The sequence below is a fragment of the Cervus elaphus genome, chromosome 12 (assembly GCF_910594005.1).
Source record: "Cervus elaphus chromosome 12, mCerEla1.1, whole genome shotgun sequence".
Classification (NCBI taxonomy): domain Eukaryota; kingdom Metazoa; phylum Chordata; class Mammalia; order Artiodactyla; family Cervidae; genus Cervus; species Cervus elaphus.
The window spans coordinates 19,952,855-19,966,225 of record NC_057826.1 but is presented as its reverse complement, the minus strand read 5'-3'; the positions used below and the strand labels follow the sequence as shown (position 1 = coordinate 19,966,225).

Genomic DNA, 13,371 nt, shown 5'->3' with positions numbered 1-13,371 from the left:
TGTCATGATAATAATAGCATAAAGGCCAGAAAAGGACATTTGAAAGTATACTGCTATAAGGTTATTACACTATATGTGAATTGATATAAGTTTATTTGAGTTAGACTGTCATAAAACGTATACTTTAAACCCTAAAGCAACCACTGAAATAACAAGAGTTATAACTGGTAAGTTAAAAAAATAAAGGAGATAAAATAGACTTATAAAAATTATTCTCTTAATCTAAAATAAGGCAGAAAAAGAGATCAAAAACAGATTGACACAAGATAAATGACAAGGTGATAGTTGGGAAAAGTCAGAAATTGTCAAACTGGAGAAAATAGCAAGGCTCAACTTTTTGCTGCCTATAAGAAATGCACTTTAAATATAAAGGTAGAAAAGATAGATCATCCTAACACTAATCAAATTAAAGTTGGAATAGCTGAATTAATAGCAAAGTAGATTTCAGAGCAAAGAAAATATTCTTTTTACTCCTAGATAAAATGAGGTGGTTGTATAATGATAAAGGGTTAGTTAATCCATAGGATTTAACCATTCTAAATGTTTCTACATCTAAACAGTTCTACAAAGTAAAAGCTGATAGAAATAGGAGAAATGGATAAATTCACAATTATAGTTGAATTCAGCATGAAAGTGAAAGTATCAGTTGCTCAGTCGTGTCTGACTCTGCGATCCCATGAACTGTAGCCTCTGTCTTTGGAATTCTCCAGGCAAGGATATTGGAGTGGGTAACCTTTCCTTTCTCCAGGGGATCTTCCCAAACCAGGGATCGAACCTTGCAGGCAGATTGCCTGCAAGTCTCCCACATTGCAGGCAGATTCTTTACCGTCTAAACCTATATACCTCTCTCAATAATTGATAGAACAAGTGTAGAAAATCAATAAGGATATAGTAAATTTGAACAATACTGTCAACCAACCTAAGTTGATAGGCATGTAGGAAACACTTCACTCATAACAACAAAATATGTTCTTTTATGCACACACTTGAACTTTTATCAAGATAAACCGTATTCTAGGCCATAGTATAAGGATCAAACGTAGAAGGATTCAAGTTCTATGTAGTGTGTTATCTGACCATAGTGGAGTTAATTATAAGTCAGTAACAAAAGAACCTTGGAAAATTCCTGAATATTTGAAAGCTAAACACCTCTGAATAACTCACAAATCAAAGGAGAAATCAAGAGGTAAATTAGAAAATATTTTTAAACTGAATAAAAATGAAACACAGCCTACCAGAATTTTTATGATGTTGTTAATACAGTACTTGGAAGAATTTATAGCACTAAATAAGAAGAAAAGTCAATTCAGAGCCTTCACCTTCCCTTTAGGAAACTTTAAAAAAGAAGAACACGTCAAACCTAAGTATTCAGAAGATACAAAATTTTAGAGAAAAAGCAGAAGTCACTGAAGACACAGAAGACAGAAAAGTCAAGTAACCAAAACCTCAATTAAATTAATACATTCTAGTCAGGATGATCAGGACCAAAAAAATGTTACAGATTAGGATATGTGAGCTAGGATATCATGATAGGAATGTGAGCTAGGATATCATTATAGATTCTACAAGTAATAAACGGATAATAAAATATTATGAGCAGTTATATGTAAATAAGATAATAAGCAAATTTCTTGAATGATAGAAATTATCAAGTTTCACTCTGAAAGAAATATAATACTTAAGAAACACAATACCTATCAAATAAGTGGGCCTTGTAGTTAAACACCTTCCCATAAAGAAAACTATTCAGGTCTAGAGTGTGTCAAAATAATATCCCAAATCAGTAAAGGATAGGCTTTTCAACAAGTGGTGCTGGAACCACTGGACTTCTCTATGCAAAGGAAAAAAAAAGAAGAACTTGTTTCTTTACCTTGCATCATATTACAAAAATTAACTCAAAATGGATCATAAACCTCAGTGTAAAGTCTAAAATATAAAATTCAGAAAAAAGCAAAACATAGGAGAAAAGACTTGTGACCTTGGGCAAAATTGCTCAGATGTGACATAAAAAACAGGATCAATGAATAAACAGATTGATAAACTGGATTCAGCAAAATTGAAATCTAAAAAAAGCTGAAAGGGGAACACATGTTCAGAGACCAACAGTGTGGCAGCATGTCGTGTAGCAGGGCTACCAGGAATCACTGGGCTCAGCAAATCTGGAATTCCACATCTGCCACACAAGAACAAATGAAGAGATGCCACTGTTCCATTTATTGATTTTGAAAATACTGTTGAACTTGTTTTCATCTGGGAAAACTGTCAAGTGAAATGGTACAGAGATGTTTGTGAATTTTATTTTTTAGGTCAACTGATAATTATAAATAGGGCGTTGACTTAATAAAAACAAATGAAACCATTTTTATGATTATAAATGCAATTTTTTATGAAATATACATAGAAAGACTTTAAGGCAGAGGCCAGCCACATTCCTTCCACCCAGAGAACACCATTATACCGATATATGGTGTATCTTCTTAATCAATAGAATAATATTGATAGGACATAAAACTGCTTTTTTTGTATAGCGATGTACTGAGCATGTTCCCATGTCAATAAATATTCCTTAAAATCAAGACTTTTAGCACATATTAACTTTTGTGAGTAGCTTTTCCTTGAGAAGTAATGAGACAAATAGTTTTTTTCAAACTTATTTCTTTGTATATTTCCTTTATTTGCCATTCAAGTTGGTTAGTTATTTGGCAACAAATTTGACAGAAAAGCAGATGTTAAGAAGAGTAAAGTTATAACCTAGAAATTAAAACTATATTATGTATTATAATTAGAACATCACAGTTCTCTGTAGCATGCTTTATTTGCACATAAGAATGTATGCTACTGTTGGTGGGAATGCAAATTGATATAGCCACTATGGGAAAACCACTAGACCATTCAGGCATGACCTAAATCAAATCCCTTATGATTATATAGTGGAAGTGACAAATAGATTCAAGGGATTAGATCTGATAGAGTGCCTGAAGAACTATGGACGGAGGTTCATGAGCTTGTACAGGAGGCAGGGATTAAAACCATCCCCAAAGGAAAAAGCAATGCAAAAAGGCAAAATGGTTGTCTGAGGAGGTCTTACAAATAGCTGTGAATAGAAGAGAAGGAAAAGGCAAAGGAGAAAAGGAAAGATATTCCCATTTGAATGCAGAGTTCCAAAGAATGGCAAGGAGAGATGAGAAAGCCTTCCTCAGTGATCAGTGCAAAGAAATAGAAGGAAACAATAGAATGGGAAAGTCTAGAGATCTCTTCAAGGAAATTAGAGATACCAAGGGAACATTTCATGCACAGATGGGTACAATAAAGGACAGAAATTGTATGGACCTAACAGAAGCAGAAGATATTAAGAAGAGGTGGCAAGAATACACAGAAGAACTGTACAAAAAAGATCTTCATGACCCAGATAGTCATGATGGTGTGATCACCAACCTAGAGCCATTAGTCATGTATGGATGTAAGAGTTGGACTATCAAGAAAGCTGAGTGCCGAAGAATTGATGCTTTTGAACTGTGGTGTTGGAGAAAACTCTTGAGAGTCCCTTGGCCGGCAAAGAGATCCAACCAGTCCATCCTAAAGAAAAATAGTCCTGAATATTCATTGTAAGAACTGATGCTGAAGCTGAAACTCCAATACTTTGGCCACCTGATGCGAAGAGCTGACTCATTTGAAAAGACCCAGATGCTGGGAAAGATAGAGGGCAGGAGGAGACGGGGACGACAGAGGATGAGTTGGTTGGATGGCATCACTGACTCCAAGGACATGAGTCTGAGTAAACTGCAGGAGTTGGTGAGACAGGGAGACCTGGCATGTTGCAGTCCATGGGGTCACAAAGAGTCAGACATGACTGAGCGACTGAACTGAACTGAAAGCAGCCTAGATGTCCATCGACAGATGAATGGATAAAGAAGTTGTGGTACATATAGACAATGGAATATTAGCCATAAGCAGAAACACGTTTGACTCAGTTCTAATGAGGTGGATAAACCTAGAGCCTATTGTCCAGAATGAAGTAAGTCAGGAAAAGACATAGGTCGTAAATTAGTGCATATATATGAAATCGAGAGAGAGGGTGCTGATGATCCTGCCTGCAGAGCAGCAGCGAAGACACAGGAAGAGAGAACAGACTTGTGGACACTGGTGAAGGGAGGGTGGGGTGGATTGAGGGGGTGGCATTGAAGCATGCGCTTTACCGTGTGTACAGTTAGATAGCCCCTGGAAATTCACCGTATGACACAGGGCACTCAGATCCGTGCTCTGTGACGACCTAGAGGGATGAGATGGGGTGGGAGGTGGGAGGGGGGTTTCAGAGGGAGAGGACATGGCTGAGGACCTGTGGCTGATTCATGTTGATATGTGACAGAAACCAATATAACATTGTAAAGCAATTATCCTCCAATTAAAAGTAAATTTAAAAATTTTTAAGAATGTATGCTAGCTTTCTGTCTCAGCCAGGCATACTTTTTCAGTATGAGCCAAAGCCTTGTTCAAACCTAGTACAAAGGAAAAAAAAATATCATAGCAAATATAATATGAACTTCATATGGATGTCTTCCCCCTTTTCACTCTGATTCATTTCTTATATTGATAATGTACTTACTGATAATTTTTTTTCTGTTGACAGAAATCGTGAGATCCTGGAAAATGTGTTAGCTGTCATCTTGGCTATTCTTGTGGCTTTCTTGGGATCCATTCTTCTTATACAAGGCTTCTTCAGAGATATCTGGGTCTTCCAGTTCTGCCTGGTGATAGCCAGCTGTCAGTACTCACTGCTTAAGGTACCAGCATCTCTTCTCTTCAGACTCCGGCATAGTAGCTGTGTTAAAAGGCAGAAGGTTTTGTATCATTCATTGAATTATATTAAGAATGTAACTTTTAGATTTATTTTCCTTGGATGTTTACATTAGATTGGGTAAGGAACAAAAGACATAAACTTTAAAAAAAATGATATGTGAATTAAACTTCCTAAACTTTTTTTTTGTTATTAACTGTTTGGACACTTATTAAAAGAAAGAGTTTGGTTTCTTTTTTTTTGGCATCGCCTCATGGGGTCGCAAAGAGTCGGACACGACTGAGCGACTGGACTGAACTGAACATGGTTTGTGGAATCTTAGTTCCCTGACTAGGGATTTAACCCAGACCCCAGCAGTGAAATCACCAAGTCCTAACCACTGAACTGCCAGGGAATTCCCAAGAATTTGAGTTCTTGAAATTCATTTCTTTTTAATTTAACAACATTAACCCTCCTAGTCTCATATTTTAAGTCTTCTATTATGTAGGTGAAATTTGTTAAAATCCATCAGTGGTAGATAGAATAATGTCAGAACTAGCATATTTATTCTTTGAGGATACCAAGAGCACATGATTGGCATCCCTTTGCTTTTGTTCAAATAGTGTCTCTGAAATACCAATTTTAAGCTTTCCATAAATGGGAGAATCAAATACCAAAATTTTCACCCTCCATGCAACGTCACTGTGCATGGGTAACATGAACTGTTTTCTTCCCTTTCTTAGCCAGTTCTGGTTATTTGCCTGGTACATACTAATGTGCAGAACCCTCTCCCATCCTGAGAACTGTTTGTTTAGTTCTGTTTATACCATCAACTATCTTTGCTTTCTTCTCTCTCCATTTTTAGACCTCTAGAGTAAGGCACCTGTGTCAACTGCTCTATTTCTTCAAGACCCGTCCATACTTTTTTCCTCATTGCAGTACTGAAATTACAGTCTTTGTGAGCTAATAATCTCTAGTTGTCAAATCTGTGGTCTTAGTCTTCGTTCTCTGTGAGTGCTGCTCTGTTTTTATGTTTTGCTCATTGTTGATCTGTGATCTTACAGTACCCTCGTGATTATCCTACTTTTCAAGTAACTTCATTTTTCTTTGTTGATGCCTCTTTGTTCTTCTGGCCACTTCTTAATTTATGAGAATTTGCTAGGGTTTTATTTGGCCCTCTTTTCAGTTTGCAGTTCCTTGCCAATGAAGTCATCCTCTTTTATTACTTTGCCACTCTTATATACTTCTATATAAATCATGTCCAGATTTTTATTTCACAGTCTTCACCTTTCTCATAAGCTTTAGTCCTATATCTAAGAGGAAGCTGGGCATATTCTGGAAAGGGCACATCGTCATCTTCTGGTATTTTCCTCTCCCATTTCTTTTGCTTTTGATTATAGTCTATACGTGTGTCTGCTCAGTTGTGTCTGACTCTTTGCAACACCGTGGATTGTCATCCAGCAGGCTCCTCTGTCCATGGTATTCTGCAGGCAAGAAAACTAGAGTGGATTGCCATTTCCTCCTCTAGGATTTGGTAGTAGTACACCAACCCAAATATTAGAGCCTCTGCTCCTTCCTTCTTGACCTTTAGTAACATTAGCTAAAGTCTCTCTGATTAAATTTGGTGATTCTGTGTTTAAATTTCTGGACTTTGTCCTTTTTGTTTCAGTTCCCATTAAACCATCCCTTTATTGCCTTACACCGTTTAAACTCATTCCCTGGATTCAGTGTTTCTTACCCTGTTAATTTTGTCTGCTGCTTAATATGGTTAGATATTGAAAAGGCAGAAGATGAATGAGGTTTTTTAAGTATTTCAGATTTATAAAATCTACTTGACTATAAGAATAGTAATTTCATAAACAGAAATAAGAAAGGCAGGAACAGAGCTTTAGGAGGATAAACTTTCAAATTGAGTTTAAAGAGACCAGACAAGGCCTATGTACCAAATTATGTGATTTTAGTCCGGTGTTGAATTACAGGATGGCAATAGACTATCCTAGTGAAATTCTTTGGTATGCTTTTGAAAATGAACTCCAACTCGGGAGAAAAGTCATCATTTGGGAGGTAACTGCATAATACCTTTTGAACATTTTTATGGAAAGTTGATGAAGTCTCTTAGAAGGATACAACTTATTTGAGTTTGATGTGAAAATGCATCATATTAAGTGTATATTTAATACAACTGCCATTGAATTGTTTAGTAAGCTTGAGTTTGGGGCATAACTGGAATCCTTTTTATAAGCTCACTCATAGTTTGTGCATTTCCTGAATGGAGTGCTGTTGCCATAAGAAACCATTCTGCCTTAATTGTACTTAGGTATTCTAATGCGCCAAGCAGTAAGATGGATCTATCAGCTGCTAAATGCTATTTCAGAAACATAATAAGGTTAAGCGTTAGGAAAGATTTGAGTGGAGCTGATGTTTCATCTTCTGTTGATGCTTCAGCAGAATTAATGACCTACAGGTTATGACTTAGCTATGGAATATTCACTTGAAATTATTTCAGGTATTTTGGAAGTTAATATGAAATTCCCAGGTCGTCAGTAGTATAATCTATCTTTTTGTTTCTTTTTTAGAGTGTTCAACCAGATTCTTCTTCTCCTAGACATGTAAGTCACTCTGATACACCTAAAACTTGTGATTCCTTGACACTCCTCAGAAACCATTTTTTTGGTCATATGTCAGATTGAATTAAGATTTGTGGTAGTATTTTCTCATTGGCAGAAGAAACTCCGTGATTGTGCATTTGTTCTTTGTAGTCTCCTTTAATCTAGAACAGTTCCTCAGTATTTGACACAATATTGACCTTTTTAATGGATACAGGCTAGTTATTTTATACACGACCTTCATTTTGACTTTGTCTGATATTTCTTATTAGATACAGTCTATGCTTTTTTGGTAGAAATATTACAAAAGCAATGTGTTCTCAGTGTATCATATAAGGAAGCACATAATCACTGATTTATGCTTTCACTGGTGATAACTGATCCTTTGTCTAAGGGTAGTGTCTGCAGTGTTCTTCAAATTCTGCAGTGTTACATTCTGAGCTGGATAATTGTTTGTTGAAAGTTGGGGGTGGGGAGGCTCTGTCCTGTGCATTGTGGGGTGTTAACATTATCTCTGACTTCTACCCACTAGATGCCAATAGTATAGTCACCCTAATTGTGACAACCACAGTGTCTGCAGACTTTACCAAATGTCCCCTGGAGGGTGAAACCTCCCCCCCGCCCCCGCCCCTGAGAACCAATACTCCAATCTTACCACTTTTCTCTTGTAGTCAGTAACTATATAGGAGATACTTGAGATTGGGTATATATCCTGTTGCTCTGCACATCTCCACCAACTTGTCTTTAATATCTGTTGATGTTTCTTGGCTGAATCAGTTATCATTTCTTGGTGACCAAATAGTGATTTTTTTTAGCTCCATGTTTCCTTCTATATTTATTAGTTGACTTCTTATTGTAAGTAAGAACTTTTCCTTTTCTTGTATTGGTGTGGTTTCATGGACTCTTACTTTATTAAATGGACCATAATGTTACTATCATTACTTTTGATGTTCAAATTGTCCCTGATTTGAACATTGGGAACCCATCATCTGCCTTCCTTGTCCTTCTGACATACCTTTATCATTTTAAAAGTGTTTTCTCCATTTGGAGCACAATAATTTGTTCCAGACTCATCTTATACTTTCCCGTCTTAGCCTGAAACCACCCTTTTCTCTGTGTATCCTTGGTTTCTTTTAGTGAGTATTGTTATTTATAGACTAAGATTGGTTTGCTAGTAATCTTTATTACTAGAATGTCATTGCTACTAGGTCCGCTCAGTGGATAAAACTAGAAAAATATATGTATACACATATACTCACACATTTATTCTTTATCTGTCTGCATTATCAAAAATAATGAGTTCATACTAATACTTAATTTCAATCTAATATCCTAAGGTTTATTCTGTTCTTCCTCCTTTCCATATTTGTAATTCCCTTCTGCCACAGTCAGAAACCTGACTTCATATGGAAACATTTTGAGTCTTCAGAATATAAGCCATCAAAGATTTCAGTAGCTGGTTGTGACTCTTCAAATTAACTAAACTGACTTCTTTTTAATGTCATTTTCAGGGTCACAATCGTATCATTGCCTACAGTAGACCAGTTTATTTCTGTTTGTGCTGTGGTCTTATTTGGCTCTTGGATTATGGTAGCAGACACCTAATGACAACCAAGTTCAAATTATATGGAATAACTTTCACCAATCCTCTGGTGCTTATATCAGCCAGGGATTTAGTTATAGGTGAGTCATCTTAAGGTATTGTAGGTCTTAACATTATTTGTATACAAACCATTCACTGATCAATGGACTGATTATATAGGTAAAAATAGTTTTAGTGGACTTATTTTGCTATTTATTGCCTTCCTCTCAGTGAGGAATGAAAAAACTATAGGGCATTAGGAATGAAAAAACTGATGATGAACAAATATAGCTGATGGAATGAGAGATTTCCCTTGGATCTTTATCTCGGGTTCCTATTTTGTGAAACACTAAAGTCAATTTCAAAAACTGTTGTTCATAGTTGGAAAGATTATTTAATACTCAGGTAGTTATGTAGAGAAATAACTTAAAATGGTAACTTTAAGAAATTTGCTTAGTATACTGTTTCAAGCAATTTTAAGAAACTTGCTTAGTAACCTATATTAATTTTGGGTTCCTTTTTATCATTTATTTTATGATCTTAGATGAACAAAAGGATGGATGTGACATGCTATTTTTAACTTGGCTTTTCTTTCCTTCTATAGTGTTTACACTCTGTTTCCCAATAGTATTTTTCATTGGTCTCCTGCCTCAGGTGAATACATTTGTAATGTACCTTTGTGAACAGTTGGATATTCATATCTTTGGTGGTAATGGTGAGTACTTCTTTATAAAAATTAAGTTTAAAGTATTACTTTTACAGATCATTGAACAATAAACTGACCATTAAGTTGATTTTTCAGTTTTTATTTTAGAATTGAAATGAGAAAGAAAAGACACTATTTAATAATTAAATATTGAATAGGAATTAGTTTGTAGATAGGAAAAAAGTAGTCAAGTCTGCTACTTTAGTGAAAGATCTGGGAATAATGGAATTGATTTGTAACAAGTGTTAAAATACTGTCACCTTAAAGTTTAAGTTACAGTGAGTTACATGGAACTTATATAGACTTACGAAATATTTATAAAAGATCAAATAGATTGAGCTCTGATATGTGGCATTATATTTACATTTTGAACTAGTGTATGCATTTGATATTCTATATATTTAGTTTCAGAGCTTTGTTTCATCTTTAGAATCAGTTCAGTTCAGTCGTTCTGTCATGTCCGACTCTTTGTGACCCCGTGGACTGCAGCACACCAGGCCTCCCTGTCTATCACCAACTCCCAGAGTTTACTCAAACTCATGTCCATTGAGTCAGTGATTTCATCCAACCATCTCATCCTCTGTCATCCCCTTCTCTTCCCGCCTTCAATCTTTCCCGGCATCAGAGTCTTTTTCAACAAGTCATTTTGCATCAGGTGGCCAAAGTATTGGAGTTTCAGCTTCAACATCAGTCCTTCCAATGAATATTCAGGATTGATCTCCTTTAGGATGGACTAGTTGGATCTCCTTGCAGTCCAAGGGACCCTCAAGAGTCTTATCCAACACCACAGTTCAAAAGCATCAATTCTTCAGTGCTCAGCTTTCTTTATAGTCCAACTCTTACATCCATACATGACTACTGGAAAAATCATAGCTTTGATTAGATGGACCTTGTGTTGGCAAAGTAATGTCTCTGCTTTTTAATATGCTCTCTAGGTTGGTCATAACTTTCCTTCCAAGGAGTAATTGTCTTTTAATTTCATGGCTGCAGTCACCATCTGCAGTGATTTTGGAGCCCCCCAAAATAAAGTCTGCCACTATTTCCACTGTTACCCCATCTATTTGCCATGAAGTGATGGGACCAGATGCCGTGATCTTCGTTTTCTGAATGTTGAGTTTTAAGCCAACTTTTTCACTCTCCTCTTTCACTTTCATCAAGAGGCTCTTTAGTTCTTCTTTGGTTTCTGCTACAGGGTGGTGTCATCTGCATATCTGAGGTTATTGATATTTCTCCCAGCAATCTTGATTCTAGCTTGTGCTTCATCCAGCCCAGCATTTCTCATGATGTACTCTGCATATAAGTTAAATAAGCAGGGTGACAATATACAGCCTTGACGTACTTTCCCGATTTGGAACCAGTCTGTTGTTCCATCTTCGGTTCTAACTGTTGCTTCTTGACCTGCATACAGACTTCTCAGAAGGCAGATCAGGCGGTCTGGTATTCCCATCTCTTGAAGAATTTTCCACAGTTTGTTGTGGTACCCACTGTTAGAGGCTTTGGCATAGTCAATAAAGCAAAAGTGGAATACCCAAACCAGAATGCTTTTAGTAAAACCATTTTTTTACTAAATAAGATTTTTAGAAATATTTCTGCTTTTACAGTAGAATATGTGGATATGAATTGATACCATTAGAAATGTATTCCCCTGTTATATGTACATTTTATTTTCAAAATAAATAAAACTATACTAAAATTATTCTGGAATAATACTCTGCAGAACTTGAAAATAACACTTTGATCTGTGGTTAACTGAGGTTAAAATATACCCTTATTTTGTTTAACCATCCAACATTTTACAGAGAGATGAGTGTACAGCTAGAGAAAAAAATTTGAAAGGAAAGAAATTCCTTTATTTCATCACATTTTGCTGTCCTTATCTCCCAAGTACAGCATTGAAATTATCTCTACTGATAAAGTATTGATATTATGGTTTAAATTTTAAATAGAAATTAAGCTTTTTCTATGTTGCTGTGTATCTAGAGCATCCTTAATGTTTTGAAATTTTGAAGGAGCATGAATTAAGAACAGTTAGTGTTCAGTACAGCTTAATGGGTAGAAACAATTTCAGTATTTAGGGGGCTACTATAGGTGCTATATTAATCTATGGAGAAGGTTTAGTGTAGATAATTTATAATAGTGGGTTTTGTCATAATTTATAAACTTGTGCAAGGTGTAAACTTTTTAATATCTCCTAAAGAAAAATTTTTCTTGTAGATTTTTTTTAAGATCACCGTATAAAATTACTGTTGAAGTCTGTTATCTTAGCCATCCTTTCTTCCTTATTATTAGTAATCCCATTGGATCTGTTTTTTTGTTGTTAGTAATTAATCAGATTTATACTTTTTGTGAGAATTAATTAACTGATTATAGGAATATAAATTTACTTCTGTGGGTAGCACAAGTTCTAATAGACAGACTAACATCTTTTAGTGAAAATACATTTCTAGTTCCTTTTGAGGCTCTTTGAACTTTATCTTCCCAAGCTTTTATAAATAATAATTCTTGAAGCACAATATAGGTATAATTTTTTCTACTGTAGATAAATGTAGTAGTAAAATAAAGTAAATAAAAAAAGATTTTTATTACTTTATTACTTCCAAGGTGAATATATTTTACCTTGTATTAGCAATTGTCTGTAGTAAATCTTTTATCATTTCAAAATTTTTTGAAAGGACAGGATAAACTCAATTTTTATAAATTAAACAAGTAGACATTTAATTATACTCAGTATTATACATTTTAAATAAAACTCAATTTTTATAAATTAAACAAGTAGACATTTAATTATACTCAGTATTATACATTTTAAATACTTTTCAATGACTTATGTAAGTTTTTTCCATCTGTTTATATCTTTATGAATGTTGATTTCTTTTTCTCCTTCCTGTCTAGCCACCACAAGCCTGCTTGCAGCACTTTACAGTTTCGTCTGTAGCATCGTGGCAGTAGCCTTACTGTATGGATTATGTTATGGGGCCTTAAAGGTGAGCATTACATGTAATATGTTTTGTCATTAAGGCTACTTTTCTATTAATATATGAAGATTGTTTTAAATTGACTAATTACTTTTTTCCTGGTATATCTTCAGTATTAATTTCCATGGTCTTCATATGTTGAGCGTTATTCTCATTCTCATTTAGTTTGAATTTGAAAGCAGTTTTATAGTTAATTATTATTAAAAGAAAATTCTTTTCCATACAATAATAATAGGCTAATATTAGAAGCAGATTATTAAAAACTAAGCTGGTCTAGGATAGAGGTGGGGCATGGTGATAACAGAATATGAAATTAATTTTAGATTTTTACTTAATATGTGTAACTACTCTTCATATCGAGATTTTTTTTCAAACTTAGAGAACAAGTTCAAGTACTGCAATTTAAGATGCAGTCTAGTAAAAATTAATGCACTGAAATTTAATGTCATTATTGGTTTAGAAGAATCTGATGAGCCCTATTAGCTCCATTTTAAAGTAATTGTCGCCAAATTATAAGTAAAAATTTTAGGTTTCTCTTAAACAATTCTTGGTATTCTTTTTAATGATTAATACAAGATAAACAGAGAATAATGGGGTTGAAAGGGTTATGAGAAGTGGCTCATAGCATCCTTCCATGATCCGTGTACTCAGTAGCATTTACTCTGCTTACTCTGTGCCTAGTTCTGTGCTAAGTACCATTTTCTGCTTTTAAGTTGCCAGTATGTTGA

The 13,371-nt window shown here is 34.9% G+C and overlaps 1 protein-coding gene across 5 annotated transcripts in view; it reads left to right on the top strand.

Moving 5' to 3' along the window:
• The window catches only part of PCNX1 (pecanex 1), a 177,738-nt gene that overhangs the window by 95,648 nt on the left and 68,719 nt on the right, over positions 1-13,371 (top strand). For all 5 annotated transcript variants that reach the window (XM_043921044.1, XM_043921048.1, XM_043921045.1 and 2 more), the window contains 5 exons: positions 4,628-4,781; positions 7,351-7,383; positions 8,892-9,063; positions 9,567-9,677; positions 12,561-12,652. In XM_043921044.1, the coding sequence (XP_043776979.1) occupies positions 4,628-4,781; positions 7,351-7,383; positions 8,892-9,063; positions 9,567-9,677; positions 12,561-12,652 (562 nt within the window). The remainder of the gene's footprint in view (positions 1-4,627; positions 4,782-7,350; positions 7,384-8,891; positions 9,064-9,566; positions 9,678-12,560; positions 12,653-13,371) is intronic.